The sequence below is a fragment of the Manis javanica genome, chromosome 7 (assembly GCF_040802235.1).
Source record: "Manis javanica isolate MJ-LG chromosome 7, MJ_LKY, whole genome shotgun sequence".
In the NCBI taxonomy this organism is placed as follows: domain Eukaryota; kingdom Metazoa; phylum Chordata; class Mammalia; order Pholidota; family Manidae; genus Manis; species Manis javanica.
The window spans coordinates 43,281,065-43,307,720 of NC_133162.1; the positions used below are offsets into that span (position 1 = coordinate 43,281,065).

Genomic DNA, 26,656 nt, shown 5'->3' on the forward strand with positions numbered 1-26,656 from the left:
GTATATAGCAATAGCACAAAGCTTCCTGCCTACAAATCAATGATACCTACCTCTAATCTAAATATGTCATTCCTGGTTCTGAGTTAAGATTCCTAGTTAGATTTATAAAAAGCTTCAAGAAGCGCAAAGAACCAAGAGTCCTAGAGGCACATCACGTATCTTCAGCTTTTAACGGTTCCATTATCATTTCAAATAATTAACACATACATTTACTGAGCACCTGTTATAATACGGCACTGTAGAGAATACAAAAAAAATCTATAATCCAAGCCCTCAATTTCAAGGAGGTTACAATCCAAAGTTTAAGGAAAACCACCCATATCTAAAAAAGAAACAGATTCAAGGCAGTGGAAATACAGTGTGTGGTGAGGTTAAGGAGTATTCTATAAATTAAGGGGAGAGACAAAATCACTGAACAGATGGGACTGGAGCTAGGCTTTAAAAGATGGATAGAATGAGATTGTGAGAGAAGGAAGAAAGAAACAAGTAAGTGCCTTCCAGGCAGTAGATCTGCAATGTGTATGAGCTAGGATAAAGATGGGAATGTACTTAGTCATTAGGGACTATCCTACTTGAGGCTTCAAGAGTACTGGGAGATAAAAAGATTACAACTGTGGAGTATGGAAACATACATTTGAACTCTCAATTCCATCACTTACCAGGTTGGGCATGTTATTTAGAACCCTCCAGTCTCTATTTCCTCGGCAGTGGCAATAACATTATCTACTTTATAGGATTAAATTAAATAAAATTATGCATGTACGGTGCTTCACACATCCTGGAAGTTAGTTAAGCAGTAACTGGATATCAAAACAATATTACCATTCAAAGATAGAAAAACAGAACGGAACTTAATGATAAGGCCTTGAATATCAGACAAAGGAATTTGCATTAAATATCCTGAAGATAGTGGCAAGCAAAACTCTGTGTGGGGAAATGGTATGGTAAGTGAGATTTAGGAAGATAAATCTGGCAGACAATACAGAATGGATTGATTACAGAGGAAACACTGACAGTTGAGATATTAAGACAAAAGTCCAGACATATAACAAGAGTTTAAACAAGGATAAGGATGGTTGCACAAAATGCAAGGTAAGTGAAATGAGAAAGGTAGACTCCAACTAGGACTTAATACATAAAAGGGTAAAATCAATATTCATGAGTGCGTAAGATGGCAAAATTTACATTGCGTTTTTCACCAGTTTTTTAAAAAGGGTAAGCAAGGGTTGCAAAGGAAAAGAGAAGAGCCAAAAATTAGTTTTAAACTCAAGTAACTGGAAGAAATAAAGGTACCCATAAAAAAAATAGTCAAGTCATAAAAGGGAGTTCCTTTTGGGAAAAGGACTCTACATTTTGGTTAGGTTTGAAGTGATGCCTTGAAAGTAAAAAGAATACATAGAATATACAGAGATAAAAGACTGAAATTCAGTCACTGATTTATCATTACTATCAGTAAAGTAAGCAGCCACTTTCTCAAAAGGGAACAGAATATAAATGCTATGTCAGAGCTCTGCAGCAGTTAAGCCTATACTCATTTAATCACACTCCTGGAAATGAAAGGGACTTCAGAACTACTCTAATGTTTAGGTGGTCACATAACTGCCTTCTACATTGGTGAACATGCTAATAAAAATTCATTTAATCCTGGACCAGAGAAAGAATATTAGGCAAAAATTACAGGAATCTGAATAAAGTATGGACTTTAGTTAATAATAATGTATCAATATTGGTTCATTAATTGTAACAAATGTACCATACTAATGTAAGATAATAATAATAGGGGAGATGGGGGAGAGGTATTTATGGGAATTCTGTTACCTAAGCCATATTCCCACAAATCCAAAACTGTTTTAGAATAAAATGTACTAAAAAATCCATTTAAAACTCTACAACCTAACTTGCAGATTGTAACACACCTGCTAAAACTCCTCTCAGAATGCAGTCCAAATGTACTTTAAGAGCTGTTACACACCTATGCACACACATATATATATATATACATACACATATACACATACACTCTTTCTTCCTATGGACTTAGACACACAGATATATAAGGGAAGCATTCCATCTCTGCTGGCTTTGATTTTGCTTCTAGCTATAAAATTATGAACAGGGCTCAGAGTTACCTTTTTATTCCAACTAATCTAACTTTTTTTATTATTATTAGTTATAACTGATATACAATCTTATGCTGGTTTCACATGAGCGACATTGTGGTTACTACATTCACCCATATTATCAAGTGCCCCCACATACCCCATTGCAGTCACTGTCCACCAGCGTAGTAAGATGCTATAGAGTCACTACTTGTCTTCTCTGTGCTATACTGCCTTCCCTGTGCCTCCCCTACACTAACCTACCTTTTCTGAGTACACACTATACGTACTTAAGGATTCATTAAAACACAATCTCCCAGTTATCTTCAAACAATAAAATAAAAGCATCCAAACTCCAAGTAAGGCCAATTCTCCAATAAACCATATTTTTGTGGTTTAAATCTTTTGAGTCTTTGCTTTACTTCAGGGGGAATAAAGGAAAAAGACTGTGCTTTACAGCTACCTGGTAGGGAAAACAAGTAGCCCTAACATGATATGAGACCTAGTGGAAGGAATCCTGGGCAAGAAGGCAAGAGACCTAACTTCTAGTTTCAGTTCTACCACTAATCTGTTCCATGATCCTTGAACAATTCCCCAAACAGCTCAAGTCCATTTTAACTCTAATATTCATTCTATAAGTCAAGAGTTCCTTAGGGTATCACTTCTTGGCTATGCCAGATATCCTAGTTAAATCTTTTACTGTTATCTATTCTATAAAACCTTTAGAGTGTCTAGAAAGAAAAATAATTATCCTGCCACTGAATGTTTATACCTATTGCGGTCACGATGGGGAGGGATATAATGAGTGACAATAAAAAGCTGGATAGTCATCATAGCTTTCCATTTCATTAACTTTGCATTAGTAATCCCAACACTATATGCATTGCAACTATTTACTTGCTGGTCAGCATTATGACACACATCTTGGCTTTCTTTTCAGGAGCTTATTTGAATTCAACAGTGGTTCTAGCAAGTTTATATCTAAATACAGCTTAAAGTTTGGTTCCTCTAGACTAGGAACTGGCAAACCTATTCTTAAAGAGCCAGATATTTTAGGCTTTCTGGGTCATTTGGTCTCTGTCAGAGCTCTGTTGTTATAGTGCAAAAGCAGCCATAGACGATATGTATATGAATGGGTCTGTGTTCCAATAAAACTTTATTTGCAAAACAAGCAGCAGTCTCAGCTGTAGTTTGCCAATCCCTGTTCTATAGTATCAGGGGCAAGAAAATCAACTGGCAAGACTGATTTTGTGAAACCCATCATGGGTTCACACTGAAATAAACTATTTTGTTTGCAGGAAGAAAATGCTTACGAATCATGATCTTCACATACCTGAGAATGTTCAAGATTCCCCTGCATAAACAGGTCACATCACCAATACCTAAGACAGAGCAGGAAAACACTCTCCCTTATATGGTTGTTATGACATAACAGGGAATGTGTTAATTTATATAGGCAAAATTTACAAGGTTACCTGCAAAAGTAAAATACCAGGTTTTAGCAACTTTAGTTGATAAATACAGAAAACCCAAACCTCATCAACACTGACCATCACTTCTTCCAAATATTAAGCTAAATTAATACAGATAAATGTCAAGGTCATTGGCTTTCCTGGGAGAGCTCTTCTGTTTCCATGAAACCCTATTGGTTTAAACCAGCAGACCCTTGGTCATCCATAACCTGGTAAATTTTCAGGAGGCCAGGATAACTATTTGAGCTAACACAGAAGTTTTAATTCATTCTGGGATGGGACAGGGGCTGCTCATCAATATAAATGGTCTAATCAGGTCAAGATCAGATTTAAATCCCTTAGGTTCTATCCTAGTAAAAACATCCATTCTATGACAGTAAGTTACCTCACTAAATTCAGCCCCATGTTAGCTACCAGGTGTTCAATAGCAGGCTGGAGCCAAGAGCCAGCCCACAAGGATCAAGCAAGTGCCTTTTAAAAACTAATCTTAAGAATTCCTCTACATGGCTTTGCAGTCAGCAAAAACCATGCGAAATAGTAAAAAAGGCACTTACTTGACTCCCAAAGGCCAGCTCCACACTCTAGCAGCTAAGATGTCACTGACAATGGTACATGGAGAGTGAGGTGGAAAACGATATCTTGCCAACCACTGTAGGATAGTGAAAGACCTAAAAGAATAGAAAAAAGTGAAGTCAGTGTCAAAGGTAAATGGCCCTGCTGAGCCTGCTGACATGGGTACCTCAGCATATGATGCCAAAAAAATAGAAGAAAGTCTGAAAAGATCTTGTTATGGTCATTCTCAGCTGCTAGTTATTATAAATGATCCTTGGGAAAAGTGGGCATTTGTAAAGAAATATGAGTTATAACCTAAAATAAATCCAGGTTGGTTATGAGAAACTCAAACATACACATTTTTTAGAAAGAAAATGTTGAATCTTTGAAAACCACAAGGTAAGCTCAGACAGATAAAAAACAGAGCATCTGAAGCAACTCATAAACCAATACTTTTAGAAATAGTTTTAAAGAAGGGTAAATTTTTTCATCCCATCTCCATGCTTCCAGCATTTAAAAAACAGATAGAACCTTAGTAACAATGAAGAAAAAGGACGCATTTTTAAAAACTTAAGGGGACCCTGGCAATAGAAGTTTCAGGCTATCCAGGTTCACTCAGGAACTTACACTATTTCAGAAACAAATTTACAAAACTTAGGTATTTTTGGTACACTAAAAAAAAATTCCAATTCATTTGCCTAGCCATACAACTCTCTGGTTTAAGAGTTCTGATTCAAAAAGATATATGTACCCCTATGTTTATCATGGCATTGTTTACAATAGCCACAATATGGAAGCAACCTAAGCGTCCATCAATAGATGAATGGATAAAGATGTGGTACATATACACAATGCAATATTATTCAACTGTAAAAAAGAAAGAAATCCTACTATTTTCAACAACATGGATGGACCTGAAGGGTATTATGCTAAGTGAAATAAGCCAGGTGGAGAAAGACAAATATCAATCTAAAACAAAACAAAACAAAACAAATGAACAAAATAGCAGACGACTCAAAGACACTGAGAAATACTGGTAGTTAAAATGGTGGAGGGGAAAAGTTCTCAATCATAATATAAGTTGGTCACAGGGATGGTGGTACAGCAATGAGTTGGGGTGAGGATTTAATAATATGAGTAACTGCTGAACCACTGTCTTATATATTTAAAACCAATATAAGATTGTATATCAATGATACTTCCATTAAAAAAAAAGGAAAAGAAAGAGTTCTGTTTCAAAATGCTTGACTGTTGGTAAATTTAATCAGAGATCATTCCAAAACAACAACAACAAAGATTTAAAGCCTGTTTACATACCACTACACATACCTACTCTAGTCATGGGTAAAATAATTTGAGAAAAAAACACCTGTGTGACATGTAAGAAAAACTAATATTGAGAAAACAAGTCACTCTGAATTAGCAATACCTTCTCTCCTTCTTCTATTTAATTATGCCTGCCAAAACAAAAAACCAAAAACTTTTTCTTTAGTTGCAGATTCATTCAGCACCCTTTCCTTCAGAACCACATTGGAAAACAAACAAGCAGTGGAGTTTAATCATACTTGAGGCACTGGAATCTATCCAATAAGAAAGAGCAAAGATAATGTAAAGTTTTCATCTTAAATAAGTTTAACCTGAAGACTATTTTTATGCTTATCCCTAAATTCTAATATGCTTAAAGTTGGGTCACCTTTTTAACAGAAAGTCTGGTAATTCAAATTGCCAGGTCTCAATTAATTTAATTAGAAATATTCACTGTTAATAGCATATCTGGCCAGACTACATCTTAGGTGCCTAACTAACATTTTCTTCTTAAATTTTGGCTTGTGTTTGCCTTGCCTTAGCTACAATCCCTGGAAAGCATCCCAATTATTAGTGTTTCCCTTGCTACATCAGCATTTCTGGTTAATGCACTACAACAAATCAGTTGGAGGGACAACCTGAATGAAGCTCTGTATTGTGTATTCTGTAAAACTGTTCAAACCATTGTGAAAGATGTTGCAAATAAAAGACAACTAAATGAAATTAGGAAGAAGAAAATATTTATCAGAGATTGCCATTTAAAAACAATAATTACAAAGTAAGAATGAACATTGACAAAAGGTTTATTATTAAAACAAATTATTTATTTTGCACCAACTGCCTCAAAAATAAGTACCTCCCCCCATTCCTACATGTTTTTCCTTTGCTCCATAAAACCATGACACAATTCAAGAACAGTCTTTTTACCATGTAAGACACATATCCCTTTACAAAAATAAAGCAGACAGGAGAAGTGACTAGTGGTTACCAAGGGGGAAGGGATGGGGTGGGTGGTGGGAGAGAGTGAGGGGGATAAAGGGGCACAATAATTTGCAATCACAACATAAGCTGGTCACAGGGACAGCATGGAGAATATAGTCAATGATTCTGTAACGTCCTTCTATGTTGATAGATAGTAACCACACTAGAGGGGGTGAGGATTTAGTATGGGTAACTGGTACATATACACAAAGGAATATTATTTAGCCCTAAGAAGAAAACAAATCCTACCACTTGCAACAACATGGATGGCTAGAGGGTATTATGCTCAGTAAACTAAGCCAGGCAGAGAAAGACATGTACCAGATGATTTCACTCATCTGTGGAGTATAACTACAAAGCTGAAACAAAACAGCAGCAGACTCACAGAAACCAAGAATGGACTAGCAGTTACCAAAGGGAAAAGAGTTGGGAAGTCTGGGTGGGAAGGGAGGGAGAAGGGGATTAAGGGGCATTATGATCAGCACACATAATATAGGGGGTGCACAGGGGAAGTTAGTATAGCACAGAGAAAACAAGTAGTGACTCTATGGCATCTTACTATGCTGATGGACAGTGACTGTAATGGGGTATGTGGTGGGGACCTGATAATGGGGGCAATGTAGTAACCACATGCGGCTAATGTGCAACCTATGTAAGACTGTATATCAATGATACCTTAATAAAAAACAAAAACAAAAAAATAATAATATGGCTAACTGTTGAGCCACTGCCTTGTATATTTGAAACCAATGTAAGATTGTGTATCAATGATACTTCAATTAAAAAATAAAAAGCAGACAATCCCAAAATGCAATTTATTCCAAACACATGGAAAAGAAATGAAATGCCAACAAGTGCACTCTGCACAGGAAAAATCTGAGGATTTTAACACAGTAAACCTAGCTTTCACAGCAGCAGCTCAATCCTTCCTGAGCTCGCTGTATTAATGCATATGCTGTTCTGCATTTTGCACCAGACATGCTCATCTGTGTAATGAAACTTTACTCTTCGTCCCCCTTCTCTAGGAAAGTGCAAAGGTTTTCCCAGGAATATGACAAATGAGGACACCCACACCAAAAAAGGAAAATGGCTTTTTTTAAAGTCAAAACAACATTTCTAGTCTAACTTTAAAAATGACATAATTATATTATTTTCTGTTCCCCCAAGATATTCAGCTAAAAAGCCTTTCATTTAACAAGAGAACAGTTAAATATGTATTCTAGAAAATGAAACACCACAGAGGCTAAAAATAAATGAAGCACAACCACATGTATCAACTACATAAATATTTTTAAAGTATTAAGCAAAAAGAACAAATTACATAAGTATATACAGTGTAAAATCTTCTCAGTAAGGTTTAAAATATGCTTACAAGATTCACAAATATATAGATCAATCAATGGCTCTATTTAGTAAAAGGATAAAAACATGCATGGGAATGGCAAACACTCACTGGAGAGAATGTTACTTTTTGGAGAGAGGTTTGGAAATAGGACTGAAGAAGGATACTGAGGGCAGCAATTGTGTTTAATTTCTAAAGCTAAAGGAAATACATTATTCTACTTGTTTTTATAGACACAAATGATACACTTCATAATTTAAAAAGAAGAGACTTTTTCTTTGGTATGTTTGACTGAATGTAATTTCCTTATGGAGCACTCTGCTCTTCCCCTGGGCAAAAAAAAAACCCTCTGGTGATAGAATGGCATTTCCTAGTGAGCTCTTTGAGAGTCTGCTCATCAGTAGTTATCTTCTCTCTTTTATTCCAGTAGCGCTGCAACTTTCTATGCTAGCTGTGATGTGACCCTCGGATCCAAACTCTAGGCCTCAGATTGCCTCTACTTTTAATCTCACCAAGAATACTCATTTTAGGCAAGAAATCTATCATAGTTCTCTTTCATTTTCCCTCTTGAACTGATAAAGGCTCTAGCAATCACTAAAAAGAAATCCACTATACATTTAAAGCTCACCCAACTTTGTGACAGCTGACCAAGCTAGGAATTTTATTTCATTCTGAATCAAACGCCAGTGCAGAGTAAGATAGAAAGATTAAAGAAAGTACTGACTGGAGTTCAATTCTCCATTTAATAAATGAATATTCCAAAATTCTGTAATATATTAAAATTCTGTCTTACTGTCTCAACTGTGCTTAGAAAACATTTTGTTTTGAAGGCTGAGCTAGAAATGAAAAAAAAATTCATTTTCTTTGGGGTTAAAACAAGAACAAAGTGAAGAAACAAATGCCAATTGCCAATTACTAACATGCATACATGCATTCACACAGAATATACCCTTGGGATTCCTCAAAAATAAAAACAAAAAAAATCACTACTACCTCTTTATGATCAGAAAACTCATTTTCCCAGTCTAGTCAGCAGCTTCTGGCACCAACACACAAAGATCAGGGAAAGAGGGGTAAGAGAGAAACTGACAAGAGACTGGCATAAACTGGTATTTGTTTACAAAAGAGATGTTACTCCATCTAAAGCAAATCAAAAATGTTCAATCTTCTCATCAGGTTTTTATTACTACTACTACTCCACTCAATCTATCTTTAAATACTTCCTTAAAGTATTCTGACATCTACACTCTGTTTTAAAATGAAAAATAGGTTTTTATCACACTTGCCAGAGACCTGCTTCATGGCTGTTAGCAGAATTATGGCGGTCTAGTGGGGGCAGAATGGAAATACATAAGATTAGTGCCCCCAAAAAAACACCTCCAAAAATCTGTCATCTCTGGAAATATGCAGGGAATCTAGAGTTGGCAGCACCACTTTCAAATAGTTCCTTTCTCTCTTTGGCAGTGACCAGTCCTTCACCCTTTCCTCTTCTTACCTACTCACTCCAAATACTTGCCAGGTAGATGCACTGTGTCAATTTCTTAAATTACTTGTAACACGTAAGCACTACAATCTTTTTCCAGAGCTATTTTACTTAGCATTCTACATAGTCCTACTTGTTTCAGTACAATCTGTGAACTCTTTTAAAATTATTAACTGCTGTCTGAATCAAAAAGTAATTCCCCCTTATATTTATTTCTATGATTCTCATCACTGTAGTATCTAGACCAGGAGAATAAAATGACCTACAGCTGTATTACCCACAAGACTGAAGGATTTAGAAATGGTCTCTAGTACATTTTAACTCACTGACTCATTTATCCAACACTGAATATTCACATTCCTGACACTGTATTAGGCTCATCTCACAGTTTGGGAGAATAGACTACTATGAGCAACTAATCACTTTTTAAGTTTTTCACACTCAGGATTCCTGTAGTGTAATTACAAAGGAGAACAGAAACATTTTCTGTTTCAGGTCACCAAGCTATAAGTCAGAATTAACAACTTTTAGTACAGTCCCATATTACCTCAATGTTTCACCATTAACTGCTTTTTCCCTTCCCCCATCTCTCCAATTCTCTGGATTCCCCACCACATCTTCACCACTTCTTTCACTCCCTCAGCGGTGTGGATTGGAAAAGACAGAAGAGAAAGATGGGACCAAAGGCATAATGAACTGTAAGAGGAAAGCAGGGTAAATTGTTCATCAAGTTGTCAGAAGTAATTATGCAAACTGTCCTACAAAGGAACTGGAAAGCTATTTTACTTCACTTCAAGTCTTTGACCTTTGTGAGAATAAGCAATATACTCGGGTTTATGATTTTACATAAGCTGCCCAATGAAATAATATAAATACTACTTATGAAGTGTTATATAAAAATTATATATATCTTAGAATTAAAGAAGCCCTTTAGCCTCACCTAATCAAGCATCCTTATTTAATTGACAAAAATATTAAGACCAAAGAGGTTAAGTCACTTACCCAAGGTAAATAGCAAATTAATGGAAGAGAAAGGAACAGAACCCAGGCTCCTAATGCTATTATATACCACATGGCACCTAATCCTCTTCAGTTGCTTTTATTTTGGTGACTGGGAAACACAGACACACGCTCACACACACACAATCTTACTACTCCCATCTCTTCATTTATTTAACTCCCTCAGAAAACTAATAAAAATATTCTAGGATGGCATAGCAATTCCTTGCTCCCAAGGGATGTCAAAAGGCTCACCAACTAAACTGCAAATACAATCTCTTCTGGTAAATAAGATATCATAAGGTCTCTAAAAAATTGTCATAGTTATCAAATACATAAGATACTTACCTATGTATTGTAATATCTAGAAGACCACAGACTATGTGCTTTCTAAATAAAACAATCCAGTAAGGTACATAGTAAGTTAAAATGCTAGAGAATCACACCAAACAATTTTTGTTCTCAATTATGTATTTTTATTTTTATAATTCTCTTGAGAAACTAGGATGGGAGAAGCAGTAGGAATCTCACAAATCTACATATCTAATGTGGAAAGGAAAGTTGCTAAAATGTTACCAAGAAAATATCTCATACTTAGGAATGGCTAGTTTTTGTTTTGTGTTTTTTAAAGATAAGACCATCATATATGGAATGGTCAATATTCCCTAAAGGGAGTCAAACATTACAAAAATGGAAAGTTAAAGAAACCAATTCAAAAAAAAATTACTCAAAAGTATTCCTCTAACTGACGAGAATTAGGCTTGGGTGGATTAATGATTGTGCATTGAGCATTGAGTCCCCTATCCAGAGTTTTATTGTTGTTAACAGCCATTTGATCAATAAATATGAGAGATGCCCTCTCAAAAAAAAAAAATATTCCTCTAATTAATGAACATAATATTAAGAGTTTCTGCTTTAGAAAAGTATAATACACAGAACACACTCTTTCAACAAAGATTTGCTAAGTGCTCATCATGCTATGGAAGCTTTTCCACACTGTTGCACAAATTTTCTGGATTCTGATAGTATGGGATAGGTATGGGATGCAGGAATATTAGGATGTTCTTGATATTTCAGTAGACATCTAATTTGATACATAAATTTTTTAATCATTTTAAAATAATTAAACCAGGTCAGAATATTTTTGTATAGAAAAGGAGAGGCACATAAAAGATAACAAAGCAGCATATTCAACATGACTATAAAAAGAAACAAAGAGTCAAGAAATAAAATTTCAGTAGCTGAGTAATAGACAGACCTTAAAATGAATTGCCTTTCTACCTAATACTAACTGAATGATAGTCCACATCCAATCACCAAGTTCTGTAAGTTCTATTTCCTAAACCTCCCTTCTCTCTATTCCCTCTTCTCTACTCCAATGCTACTGACCTAGTTCAGGCATCCTTTTGCCTGGTCTATAAGATGCCACTTGCTGGGCTCTGCCTTTCTGGTCCCTGCCTTTCTGGTCCCATCCTCTCTGATCCGGACGTCACACTGCTGCCAGTGTGACCCACCTGAAAGCACAAACCTGATCATGTGATTCCTCTACTTGAAACTCTTCAGATGTTCATGTATTGACTAGCAGTTTTCCAAACTGCTACTTAAATTATAGAATTAATTTAAGTGGGTCCCAACCAGTGTTTTTTTAACAGAATAGAAACCATGTATGCCTCATATATAATAAGAAAATATTGATTCATGAATTTTATACACATATGCACATGCTTGGTCATGATATAAAATGTATTTCACTGTCAGCTGGGTTTAAAAAAAAACAGTGACCTATATAATAAAATTTCAACTCCTTCACAATCTGATTTCCTCATCATACCAGAGTGATTAAGAAACAAGCAGTTTACTACCTTTAAAATAGGAATAATAACAGTATATATTAATATACAGTCACAAGAATTAAGTGAGATTATCTATGTAAAGTGCTTGGCACATCGTGCACTTGATAAATATTAATTATTATTGGTATCACTACTACTATCGGACCTAATCCCTAGCTATTTTTGCCCATACTCCAATTGTAACAAAATACTAGTTGTTTCTCAAAAACATCTTATCCCTCATACTGTCATATCAGCTCCTGCTGCTGCCTGGAATGTGGACTGTACACCTTTCTTCTTTCCCACAAATTATATTTCCTCATATTCAGCTTAAGAGAGGCCTCCCCTGTGAAGCCTTCCCCAACTCTCTCAGGTAGATCTAAATGTTCTCTGAACCTGAAAAGAAAAGCCAGTTATAGTCCTTTTTCTTGCTATCTCCTGGCCAGATTATGAACTCTTAGGACCTCCTCAGAGGCATCTCTCTTTCACAGCACAGCATCTCAGTTGGATGTTTCTAAATGACTCCAGGTTGCTAACCTTTCTAGGTTTTTGTTTTCTCATTTGTGAAAGGGGGTAGAGCTGTTGTAGCATACCTAGACAACGTTATACAGGTGTCTGATATAGAAGCAATGATCAATAATTACCAGGTCTACTGGGAGAGACTTACAGAATCCTAAATTAAATTACAAAGATCCCTAAGAAGCACTACCTGAGACCCTTATCAGCTAATACCTGGAGGGGAGAGTGGAGAATGAGATTTAAGAAACATAGTCTGTGTGACGGATGGTAAGATCTTGTGGAAGAAAACTTCAGTAGATGCTTGAGAAAGAAACATAGCTAAAGGAGCACAAGATGAAAGGGAAGAAGGACCCATAATGACACTCAACATGGTACAGCTTTAATTCTAGCCAGACCTAGACTTAAATCTCAGCTCCAAAACATCTCTCTAGTCTGTCTTTGCATCCCTAGCATTAAGACAGTTTATGACACTTAAGAAAAAGTGAGCCTGCCTCATCCTTAATTTCCTCAACTATAAATTCAGGTAATAATACCTCTCATAGGGTTATAGTGAGAATTAAATGAGGTAACAATGCCCTCAGATCTTAGATGCTTTCTTCTGTATTTACTCCTCTATTTATACAGGTCAGGTAGTTCAAGGTTCAGGTTGCTCTCCTGTTATTAGACAAATTATCAGTTGGATTTCCTTTCTCTTCAGTTTAAAGCAGACATTAATACTCTTAACATCTTATAACAACACCTACTACAGATAAGAAGTACAAAGTAGGCCTGTCTTAGAAGGCAAAAAAGAAGTTAAAGGATATTGTAATCCATGAGGCAGTACAGTTTAAGACAGACTCATACACCTAATAGGCTCCACAGCAATAATAGGCTCCACAGCAATTTCCTGGTAATTATTACAAGTATTCCCTCAAACAATAAAGTGGACAATGAACAGTAAGAAAAAAATAGGTAAAAACTGAAAACGTTAGTAACAAAGCACAAAAAGTAAATGCCCCATTCTCCTGGAATAAATACTATTAATATTCTAAAGAACCTTTAGAAAGGGTTCTTATTTTTAAGAGAGATGTCAAAATGCAATGTCATATTATCCAATTATTCAAGGACTGCATTAGAAAAAATTGTTTTAGTATGCTACTGGACCCAGTTGGTTATTAACCAAGTAATATTTTTATCAATATGAAAGATTCAAGCCTGTACACACACACAGTTTATGGTTCAATAATTCACTAAACTTGTTAAAATGACAGCTTGAACACAACTTTCATTTCTACACAGGCTGTCTCACTGCAAGCATTTAACAAAGTGCAGTGAAATAAGTAAATTAATTGTTTCTGTGTTCAACCCCAAAGGACAGGTTTTTTTTGTTTGTTTTTTGTTTTTATTGAAGGGTAGTTGACACACAGTATTACATTAGTTTCAGGTGTACAACACAGTGATTTAACATTTATATACATGATAATTCTAGGTACCAGCTATCACCATATCAAGTTGTTACAATATTTTGACTATATTCCTTATACTATACATTACATCCCGGTTACTTATTTATTTTACAATTGGAAGTGTGTACTTTTTTTTTTCAAAGGACAGTTTTTTTAACAAGTGTCACCAAGCTTGATCTAAATCAGGGAGTAATTATTCAAAAATGAGTTTGAGTTTTGGTACTTACTAGAAGAATTTAACCCCAATTCACTTTTAAAAACTGGTTTCAGCCTAATTTCTTTTGAAAATCAAAAACAGAATTGTGTAATAGGAAAATAACTGAATGGGAGAACCAATAGATGTAGTTACTTGCTGGGAAACTAAGGAAAAAGCCATTCCACCCTTCTACACTCTTATTTCCCTAACCTAATGTCTTTCCAAGCTCTGAATTCTAGGATTCTTTTAAGTACATGTCTTCCATGATAACATCTTAGTTTTCCAAGTAACATGTTATTCCATTAATTCTAATATATCCATGAGCCATGGTATGGTAATATATCCATGAGTAAGTCAAATAAAGTATAGAGGATTCCCCTATTGAGCAGTTATATTGAGATCTTAAAAGGTAATCTTGTCCTTAATCACAGGGAAACAAGCAGTAATTTTTAAGAAAAGCCACTGGGGTAGAAAGCTAGAATATAAAAAGAAATAAAAGCAACATCTCAGCAGTTATTCAGATAATGTTATAAAGAAGTACTACTGCAGAATATAGAATATCGTGACCATTGATTTCAACTTCAAACATGAAGCAGCCCCCAAACCAAAACTAATTCACATTCAATTTGTTGTCTTGGATATACACCATTTTTGATGCTGCATTTTCTACTTAGATTTCCTCTTGGATTAGAATTCCATACAGCATAGTCGAGGCCCCTGGGATTTAGAAAACTTCAAATAATCAGAATTTTTTGAATAAATCCAATATACTCATTCAAATATTTTATGGGGTTCAAAATAAGCAAAATTTTAAGATAAGTAAAAGGCTAATTGCTCCCTTAAAACAAGTCTAACATATTTATCCAGAATCCTCAAAATCTTAATACTATAGTAGACTAAAACAACAAATCTAGAATCTGATTCTAACATATATGTTTAATAATCTAGGTATTTATCATGCTTTTGTTGGCTTTGGACAGAAAGCAAGTACCTCTGTAGAGCTAATCCAGTGGTACCAACTTTCTGTGTCAGTTCACTATAAGGAAATAAAATATACAATCAAAGAACAGCAGCAATACCAAACTTAAAGCAATTACCCCTGGGTGGCTACCTAAGCAACAGACCATTAAACAAGTCAAACCAGGGGGGAGAAGAGAGCATAGCTTTTCACTGGCAAGCAGACAAAAGGTTGCATATTTGATTAATGCTTGTCTGAGTCACCTATGTACCTAGCACTGTGCTGGATCCATGAGACAAAACTGTAATAAGATATACAATCTTTGCCTTATCTCCCCAGTAAGATAGGTACCCACAAACGAAACATTTAGAGAACAAGACAAGTCCATGTCAAAATTATGTCCTGAAAATAATAAATCCTATCAGAATGCAGAAAAGACAGAGTAATGGAAAAGTATTAAAAGCTAGGAATCACAGAAATTAAGATTTAGACTAGGACTTCTCTTGAATCTATCTCCATTTAAAAGAATTTTAATCCCAGATGTTATTAACCACAAACATAACCTAACAAGACACTTCCTCAGTCCCCATTAGGTCTCAGTAAAGTAAGGGTGTTAGACTCAAAGAGGAGCCACAGGTCACAGCTTCTACTCTGAAACAGACTAAAAGACTGCATTCAGCTACAAGAACTGCATACACATTTAGTATGGATATATGGGACACTGGCTTAAGAACAGTGGAGTATTTGTGCTGGTGTGATCTGGCAAATAAAAATGGGCCAGACCACGAGGAACCAACCCAATTAAAGTATTGGGACTTGCATCTGTGTCAAATAACGTAACCTCTGTTAAAACTGTCAGTTTAAACTGAAATGATATCACTGCCAAAGAACTACAATATGTAAAGAGAGACAGCCACAATCTTTAACAGTACACTGACAGACTTAAGTAAGAGATTTAGTAATTCAATATAGCCGTTGACCCCCAGGAAATGCCAACAGTCAGGCTGTCATAATTACAAATGAGACAGTTGATTTAGCTAAGAAATTACACAGCTCACAATGAAAGGCAGTTCCCACTCAAAGAAATCATGCTTGAAAATAACAGCCATCTTCACTAATCACACAGAAAGTCATGCAACAAACATTTTCTATTAGTCTTGGTTATGGTCAAAAGCTGGAGAGCAGTAACAGGCTCTTCACATAGGAAAAATTACACTAGATTGTGTTAAAATACTGAATAAGCCCCTACACCTTTACTCCTCTTTACTCAATTAAATAATGTTTTAGTGGGGTCAGGGGGTTGAGGGTTATGTTTTATAACTTTGCAACCACATTTACCAACTAGCTGAACTATACTGCTTTGGATTTATTCTCCAAACTTGGAAAAGATGGATTTCAAAAAACATGTCTCTCAATCAAAAAATTAACCAGCACTATAACTGGTTATGCCCCTCTGGATCTCAAGGACCTTTATATGAACAAGTTGCTCCTGTATATGATTAATACATGTGCCTCAAAAAAAAAAAAATCTACTTATAGGAGAATTCCCATTTATGGGGTTTTGATAAGTAATAGTTAATTTTATAAGGAAAGAGAAAGATATGAAGAAGCAATAGTACTTTATAATTAAAAGAACACAAATAAAGGGGTCAGACTACCTGGGGTGGGTGGGAGACCTTAAATTGTTGCACAGTAGCTGTGTAATCCTGGCCAAGTCTGCCCCCTTTCTGGGACTCAATTTCAGGCATAAAATGTCAAGTGTTAAACAAATCCCTAAGAGGTACTTTTCAAATGGAGTCTTGTGAGGAATCATAGAATAACAGATGGAGACAATCGTATATATGATGGCTTCAGAACAGTTGTAAAGAAAAAACTTGTTTATGTGTTTTAAATAACCAGGTACAATTTTTTCAAAATCTTACAATTCTAAGTTCATTTAAAAGTCACCATCCCATGATAACACTCCTGCCCTTCATAAATAACACCTCATTTTAATTGTGCTTTCAGTTACAAATTCAGCATATCACTATTACCCAGCCCAGAATAGCACAGAAGAACACTTTCATGAAGTACCCACACAAGGAAGACACTCACAGCCTGACAGATTCACATGGTGGAAAATATACAAGGCACAAATTTAAAAATGCTAAATGCATACCACACCCAAACAGTCCAAACACACCTTGCAAAGTCAAAAGATGTATTATCAAGATACAGAGAATCAGACAACTTAGGAAGTCTTTAAATAGTTTGAGGGAGAAAGGAATGTAATCAGATTTTGGGGTCGCCTTATGTTTTGAGGTAAACAAAAAACGTAACTGGAGGGCATGAAACATGCAAATCTAAACTGAACTGTGGAAGAGCTCGGCTCTCACCAAAAGCTTCAGCAAAGCAGTATGTCAGTATGCCAAATATGAAGAAGTACTCACAATTTTCTTACAAGAATGAGGATAGGGACCATACCTGTGACTGATAATAATACCACCATGCATTTACGGAGACTTAGTTCTTTTCATAGACAATAATTTTATTCTGTCTTCCGTACTTGGGTATCCTCTCTGAAAACCTGCAGCTCAGTTTCCTCGCAATAGCTATGTGATCAGAACACGACTGGTGCAGGTATTTGTTAAGACTGGTGGATGTATTTATTGAGGGTTGAAAGTACTAGTTTCTTCTATCAGGCTGTCTGCAGTGATTCTCTCCTTTTTCTCTCCTTATCACATTCCACAACTTAGCCCTAGGAAATAAAACCTGCAGTCACTCTCAGAGTTGGCCAGAGACCAACACATATGGGTCTAGAAAGTCCAAAGGAAGAGAACCTGCTGACTTGTTAGGTCAAGAACTCCATGCCAAGTTGATCTGTTGAAATTGAAAAAAAGAAATCACAATCACAAACACGCACACCTCAAGGATGTTTAAATAGAACCTCTCAGTCCTTGCCAGCCAATGAAATCCAGCAATACCTGGTTAATACAACCACCAAATCCCTGCCCCTAGGAAAACTTGCATTTGCTTCCCCTCTGCTTGCTGCCCACCCTTCCTTCTTCAGACACGAGTGAACAAGCTTATAAACCAGCCCTCCAAAAGGACCGCCAAAGACCTTAGGGACCTGAGGCGATGGAGCTCCCTCCTGAAGCAATGCAGCATCCCTCCAAGGGAGCTGGTGGTGCCCCTGCCACACGCACAAATCACAGAGGGATAAAGTTTGATTCTCCTTCTTGCCCGTTCCCAGAGGGCGGAGAGAGGGCGAGGGGGCGGCCCCGCTGGCGTCCTGGGTTGCTTTCTGGGGGCAGCTCCCAAAAGCATGGCACGGCCACTCTCCTGACACACACACAGGGCAGCCGCGGCAACTCAGTACAGCCCAAGTCGCCTTAAGGAAGAAGGAAAGGTGACAATTTGCACGGGGCCCGGCTCGGGAGCAATGAGGCAGAGCAGTTCAAAAAGGAAGGAGGGACCAAGATTGGGGGCGCCTCGTGAAAGGTTCTAGTCCCGTCCCTTCCCGCCCGGGTGTCCCCGGTCCTGCGGGAACATCCCCACCGTCGCCCCTCCTCCTCCCCTCCGCTTCCTCCGCCCTCCTTCTCTTCCTGGTCGTCGCCGCAGGCGCCTGAAGGGCACGGCGGCTCCTCGGTGCCCAGCAACCTCGGGAGCGGCCGCGAGTTGAGGGAACTCGCCCGCTGCCCCGGCGGCCTGCCGGCGGCGACTCCCACACGCCGGCGCCGCCCCGCCCTCCCCGGAGCCGCCGAGCGCGCTCGCTCACCGTCCGATGGTGCTGCTGTCTGTGGCGGCTGACGCCCAGTCCCGGGAAGCAGCCGGCAGTCAGCGCTCCGCAGCCGCCGGCGCCCCCGCCGCCGCCCCGGGAGGAAAGGAGCAGCAGGAGCGGTCTACCTGCGGCGGCCGCCATCTCTCAACTGGAAACAGCGCCGACCCAGGGCGGTGCAGTGGACGGCCGGGGCGGAGCTAAGACCCGCCACTCACCAGCGCCGGACCAACTGCCGCCCTGGACTGAGTTGGTGAGGCGGAGCTTCCTGCAAGGTCCAATCGACAGGCGGGAGAACCACACTTCAGGCTGCCTGTCACTGCCAGAGTTACCTATTGTGGGACATACTCAATTACGGGCAAATTCTAGGGAACGGGTAATTTGCACCCGAGCCCCTCACAATAGCAGCAATACAAACAGTATATTCGATTCGGCTAATGTTCACCAAGGAGAGCTATTTGTGCTAAGCGTTGTACTTCGTGAGTTTTTCAAGTTGACAAAATAGACACCAAATTAATAATCATTAACTCGGTATGCTGTAACTCTCGACGACACGCCCAGAATTATCATTCATAACTGAAGGTATTTGGATATGCTGAAATTAACTCCACATCATGGGGTGATCTAATGACTGTGATATGTAGCATAGCATAGGAGGGGTAGAATGATGATATCAAGGTCCCAGAATGAGTACATGCCATCAGAGTGAATTAACAGACCTATGTACATTTCAAAATCTCAATTCATTTTTACAGTATCTTTATCCTAACAGCCTTACTCTCTCCAGAAGCAACACTATTTTCTTCACATCTTTGACCTTGTGTGCATTTATTAAACTATAGAAACAGAATATATCTGTAATGTAATAAAAGTCATTTAAAGGTTATTTTAATGAATTTTCATAATTTAGCTAAACTAGCCATTATAATACACTGTAGAATAACTCTTGATCGCTTTCTCTTGAAAAAATACTTCTTTCCACACAAAGAAGCTTCTAATGAGAGCTCTTTAAAGACTGAAAGAAAGGAGATTTGGGGTTCCTGAATTTCTTAGAAGAGAATTGTCCTTTTTATTTTTATGAGCTGGTTAGTTCTCACATCTTGTTTTAGAATCTGGAGCAGGAAAACAATTTGGTAAACAAATAATAGTATTCTAAATTTTGAAAACATCTTTGTAGTGTAGCCTTAGGTGATAAAGTTAAAACCAACACACAGTCAGACAATTTCATTGTATCACTTTTTCTCATAATATTCTTTAAAGTTGGGCTGACATAGTGCTTTTTTGGCCAAGAATAACTAAATAACGAAATAGAGCTTTTGGTTTCTTTAATCCTTCCACCCACCCCGGTAGAATAAAATGATTGGCTTCTCCCTGTGAGACTATGATACCACTCACCCAAAAGGTATTTATTGCCCAACAGTGGAATCTGAGACCTCAGGAATGAGATGAGCCCCCCATTCAACAGCTGCACACAGTAATCCCCTTAGTTGGAAATCTGTGACATTTCTAGAGCAACTTCACTTACAATCATCTTCTACCCATCTATTTTTATTCTATATACATTTTATGTTTTTACTCATGCCATACCATTTCCTCCTTTTCTCTTGTCCCTTCACATCTTCTTACTAAGATTATCATGGATTTTAACTTTGGTTTTATTCTGTGCCTTCGCCAAATAAGGCTACTATGAATCAGGATTGTGCCCTCCCTATTCATCTTATACTTTGAGAATTTCTACTGGAATGCCTTTCCCTTATTTTTCCAAGTATGACAAAGTAGACATACATCCTGCAGTACTGAGATTTAGTTCTGTGCATTTGCAAAGAACCAGAATGAATAGGGTTTTTTTTAACTGCATAAACCTGAAAGTGGAGGGGTTAGCAAAAGCTTCCCCTTCTTATCTATTTACCAAAATGTGTCATCTTTTATTTACCAACATGAAACCACTGATACACCACAAGAAGGCCATGTAATTTGAGGATCCACTGACTAAAATTAGTCCTAATAATCCAGGGCTGGAAATTAATTTAAACAAATGTCAAATATTTCCTCACAGAGAAAATGTTTTTCACAGCTGCTAGGGACATAATCCCACATCAGCTGGTTGGCCAGGCCCCATGTGGACAAAGTATAGATAGCTCAAGAGAGTCATCCTCATACCTTACAAAAAAAATTATACTTGAAGGAAAAGGCAATGGATATTCATTGATTTCCTGCTATCCCAGAACTGTGCTAATCACTCTAGAGATATTATATTTGTAAAGGATGGCAAAGTTACTGGAAAAAAACTTAAAAACATCATAACTTTTGAGAGTCAAAAGTTGAAGAAAACCTAAATGTCTTCCATTAGGAAATTAGTTAAATAAATTAGAGACTAATCCTATAACAGAATATTATGCAACCATTTTTTAAATGAATTATCCATGTATATATTTATAAAAGTAATAATAAAGTAGAGATGATCTTTTTAAGTTACATATATATAATTTAGATAGGAAGAATAAAAAGAAAATATGTTAATTCTGAGAAGTGTTAAGGGCTTACTACCCTTTTGAATGGTTTAACTTTTTTCTTACTTGCGTGATATTTTTACCATTGTGAAAACATGGTCACTGAAACCTACATAGCTGCAGAATTGTTTTTTGTGCCAATCCCTAAAACAGGTTGATCTTTTTTTAAGCTAAAACTAATCAGAACAGATTTTCTGGAGCATGAAACCCTAACTAGGTTCCCTACTAAAATGTACACTGAAGTCAGCTCCCAAATATGACTCAACTCAGTGGAGTATTTGCCTAAGCATTCCAGAATAGCCAGGGTAGGTGACGCACAGTTCATTGACATGGGCAAGAAACCCTGAAAGGGATGATCTGCTTAGAGGTATGGGGGCTGTGTTTCATGGTTCACTGATAATGTGAATTATTATTCAAGTGAGATCAGCAATTCTTAAAGATCAGAAAAAAGTATATGAAGGAGAGCAAGAGGAAAGTTTGGCCTTCAAATATTTATCATGAACCACAACTTAGATTTGTTTTGGCTTCACTACTTTTTCAGATGTCTTTATTCCCATTTCTTATGCCTACCCATCAGCAGTCGTCACTCCATTACTGTCACTCATTTCCCCACAACTTCCTAGTTTCTGTGATCTCTTATGCCCTTTTTCTATCAGCTTCTCCGAATCAGAAAAACTTCTAGTCAGTGTGGGTAAGAAGGGTTCAACTACTCTTAAGTCTCACCACATGTATTTTCCTATTCGTATCTATATCTAGTCTCACTTCATTAAACACGCACACAGATTTTTTTCCTTCCTTATTTTTTTCTCACCTTTTCTTTCCCCAAATCACCTATCCCCCTTACTCTGATATAGACAGCAACCTCGCACTGGATCATTCACATACTTTGCATACTTAATTTACATAGATATATTTAAATACTCCCTTTTAAAATTTTTGTGTGACAGGAGTCTCATGCCTTGGCCTCCAAAGGATGAATGACTCCATGTTCATTTTGTAACTCAGTAATCCTATAATTTAACATTCTTTTATATCAGGAACATCCAATCTACAAATTTTTTTCCATCAAGAGCCGAACACTGGGACAACATTGAGTTGAGAAGGGCAGGGCATGTTCAAATAGGGCTGTTTGTTCGTGTTTCTCAGGATCTGAGAGGCTGACACAAACTTTAACGCTGATTTTCTTGTGTTGGATTGGCTGTGGCCTACAATGGCCTTTCCTATTTACTAGACCTTTGGAGCCAGGAAATCTGCCTCTATCTGAAGTGATTAAAAAAGGCAGGACACTAAACTTTACACTCAAACCACACCTCCTAAGTGCACAGGAATTCAGCACACATTCTTATGGAACCCAACAGCATCCATTCCAGCATATTCAAAAGTGCCAAGAAATCTTAAGAACTTTCTCTAACAAGGCTAAATTATAACAAAACTCCACATAAGTATCGTACTCCCCTCTTTTAGTACTCTCCACGTTTTTAATACCCGGACCCTGAATATGCCCCAACCTTCCAAACTCCAACTCTTTGCTCCTAGTGTCCCTGTAAGCCACCGGTTCTACTCTTTTGAAGACCAGCTTGGCCTCCTCTGAGAGTTCATGCCCAGGTAAAATTGAACTCTCACAATTTGTTCGACTTTCTATCATAGCACTTTGGTATTTGATGTGAGCTGACCTGACAATGAGGTCAGCCACACCCCTTGATTATCAGACCTATTTGATTAGATTAATCTGGTTGGCTGGGCCAAATTTCCTTTCTCTCACCTTCTACATGTATTTTGTATCATAATTACCTACATAATTATCTTTTTTTTTTAGAACTCTTCCAGGTTAGAGTTGCAAATCTGGCAAATTAATTTAAGCTAACTCTTCAGATGATGACAAGTACTTCTTGGATTGCCTCTTTTATACCACATTTACATTTATAGGACCCTCCAATGCTGATAGCCAAAATTATTTAACATAATATGGCAAGCCTAAAAAAACTTGGTGGTGGAAGAGGGGAGTCAGATAGTCCATTAATTGTCTTCAAAACCTCATCAGATACCTAGCCACGTTAGTCTACCTACTTCAAGATCAGATATATCTTTATATTATCTTTGGTGTTGCCCAAATTTCAGTTGCTCCAAAACTAAACTAATTTGGTGTCAAATGCTATTTCCTTCTCCATTTCTATATAATGCTTATAATCTCCATCAGTACTTATTAATATGTGAACACATAAAGAATCTGGGCTATGGGGTGCACTTAGTGGGAGGCAGAGGATGGAGGAAACTGTGGGCGTGAAACTGATCATTGCCAGTGAACAACAGGTGTGAATGCTGCTCTTTAAATTTAGCCATTGCACTTGGCATCTTGTCTTCAGCCGTCACTTATGGCAACCACTACTGATTTGGAAAGGACCAAGGAAAGAATGACAGAAGGGGTCACATTTATTAAAAGGCAGAGAGAAAAGGCTTTGTTCTCTTTCATTTAATAAAAACTAGCCTAAGGAATAAAAAGCAGCATGAGACTTGGAAAACAAAGCTCTCTTAAAGAGAGCTTAAAAGAGTGAAAATGGGAAGGAAATTATTCAGAGATAATAATAATTAACAAAAAAATCCTTAATTAGGCACTTTAAAAGCCATTTTAGCTGCCAAAACTTGGGAGCAAAATTATCTAAAATTTGAGTGGAGACTCAGAAACTAATTACTATTAATTGAGAGTTGGAATAAAACTGGGAGACAAGACTGGATGAATATGACTTATTTATTCATTCACTCACTCAGTCAAGAAAAATATATTGAATACCTATTATGTGCCAGGCAATATGTGCTAGGAGAAATGTTCCAAAACTCACATTTTCTGCATCATGTATGTCTCTTTGTAAAATGCTCATTTATCCATCCTAACCTTGAAATGGGATCAATTCTTCCCATAACTTTGCAGTCCAAAGTTTATATATCACTCAATAGAACTACTGAAAAATCCATTGAGTTATTTAAGAGCATCAATATAACATAAATTTAAAACATACTAACAAGGTAATAATCACCTCATCCAACAACATTACTAGGAAAACAAGAAGTTGTAGTTTTTGTTGCCAATATGTAGTAGGGTACAATTCTACTTGAATAGTTTCTATTTCAATGCCTAGAATATAAAAATTTCAGTCTCAGAGAATTGTAAAAATACATTGCCATACTTTCTTCAAGCCATGCTTTGTTAAGATGTATACATTAGGGCTGAAACAGGACACTTTGACTTATTCAGCATCAGAGGGAATAACTCATTTAATAGACTTGTTAAAATTTAAGCAAGGTTTATAGCATCTATAGATGCAACTACTTTAAGGCCCTGAAGCAATTAGACCTATTACCTATTCAATCAAAACATGATTATTATAAAGAAGAGGAAAATTTCACCTTCATATCACTAGATTATAAATCCTGCATAGCATGTGAAAAAGTCCTAACTCAGAATCCTGAGCTAATTTGGAAATTCCATTATTGTGAATATATCATGCTATATATCACTTAAGGGGATTTGTGAAAGACTGTAAAGATTTGCTGATTCTTTAAAAAATCAACATTTGCTGCTGTCACATAAATTTTGTGTTATGGAAGATTAAAACATTATAAACATAGACAATAATTTCCTGTTTTTCAACATAGGTCCTTCTCCCAGATATAGCACCTGGGAAATGAATGAATCTTGTTAAAACAAATTTTACAAATAGCTTAATAGTAAGTAGGCCAATTTTGAAAAGTAAAACCCTAGTTAGTCATCTCTAGAATGTATCCTTTAGAATGGTAATTCTCAGTATTTATTCCATCTTCGTGGATAAATTTTTAACACATGCTCATCACAAACAATAGCTCACTAAAAGCATCTGAACAGAAGAGATGGACTTTGGTTTATACAAAATTCCAAGTATGTTAGTTGTAACTACATTGTGCCCAGATATCTCCTTGTATTGAAAGATCTAAAATTTTTCTTAAATTCAATAAAAATAACTTCTGTAACTGCAGTAATGGTTATCCCTGAGTTCCAAGAAATTCATTCATTATTTCAATAACTAATGCAATTTGTTGGTTGAGTTACCATAGCTAACAAAAGAGGGGCTCTGGCCTTAAAGAGCTTACCATATAATGATATGAGATCAGGCAAGCAGTAGAGAATTGTAGGAAGACATCAAACCCAATACCTCAGTAATCTCTGAGGAGTAATATTTGATGAGATCTCAAAGTAATAGGAATAAATGTCAGAAGGAAAGTAGTAAGATATGATATCAGCAAGGCGACAGAAACAGGCTATATATGATGTTACAAGCCATATTAAGGAATTTGGACTTTACCAAAGAACAAAAGTAAGTCTTCAAGGATTTTAAAAATGAGAGAGATTAGGTAATAGATTGGAGACTAGAAAGACTGAAGCAGGGAAACAAATTAGGAAATCTCGGCAAGAAATGGCAGTGGTATGGTTAATAATATTGGCCATGGGAAAAAACAGATTAATTTGAGAAAAATTGTATTTAAAAAGTTCAACCAGAGGTTCAATTGCTCATTGATAGGCTATTAAGGGGTAGGAATGAAGAAGAGTAAAGTATCAAGACAGATTTATGGGTGTCTCACTAGGGCAACTGAGAGGATGCTAATGCCATCCACTGGGGGAAGAAACACAGAAAGAAATGATTTGTTGGGGGAAGATGATGAGTTCAGTTTTTAAAATGTGTATCAAGTGCCTTGAGACATACAAGTAATAAAATTCATCAGACAGTTGGTTATTTGAATCTGAGACTCTTGAAGCACATCTGGGTTATAGAAGTAAACATGAGAGCCATCAGAATATAGATAGCTGGTAATGGAAGCCACGGGGTGAACAATACCACCCAGATGAGTATGCAGAAGAACAGAAGATCTAAAAAATTAGTTTCCATTATACATACTTAACAATATTTGATTTGAGTAAATGAATGAATGAATAAATACATGAGTCAATAAAATCTAGGAGGCATTTTTAACAGTTGCAGAGGACTTTTTCAGGTAACTGATATGCTTTGACCTCAGATAGTTAGTGGCTATAAGTGGTTTTCAAAAATATTCTGGGTTCCTGAAGAAATGTTTTAATCTTCTGGAAAATTCTTATTTTATTACAATGACAATTTTGTGTAAAGTTCCCAAGCTGAGTTCTAATACTTCAGAAATCAGCAAACTTGCATACTTGGCA

The 26,656-nt window shown here is 36.8% G+C and overlaps 1 protein-coding gene across 4 annotated transcripts in view; it reads right to left on the reverse strand.

The window, feature by feature from the left end:
* Positions 1-19,621, reverse strand: part of MCU (mitochondrial calcium uniporter) — a 245,977-nt gene extending 226,356 nt beyond the window's left edge. Inside the window, exons 1-3 of one of the 4 annotated variants that reach the window (XM_036998966.2) lie at positions 18,941-19,078; positions 4,126-4,239; positions 3,433-3,481 (exon numbers count right to left, since the gene is read on the reverse strand). In XM_036998966.2, coding sequence (XP_036854861.1) covers positions 3,433-3,459 — 27 coding nt within the window. In that variant the 5' untranslated portion in view covers positions 3,460-3,481; positions 4,126-4,239; positions 18,941-19,078. Of the gene's footprint in view, positions 1-3,432; positions 3,482-4,125; positions 4,240-18,940 lie in introns of all 4 variants that reach the window. The other 3 variants (XM_036998967.2, XM_073240882.1, XM_036998965.2) reach the window with 3 other exon arrangements.
* Positions 19,622-26,656: the final 7,035 nt, after the last annotated feature.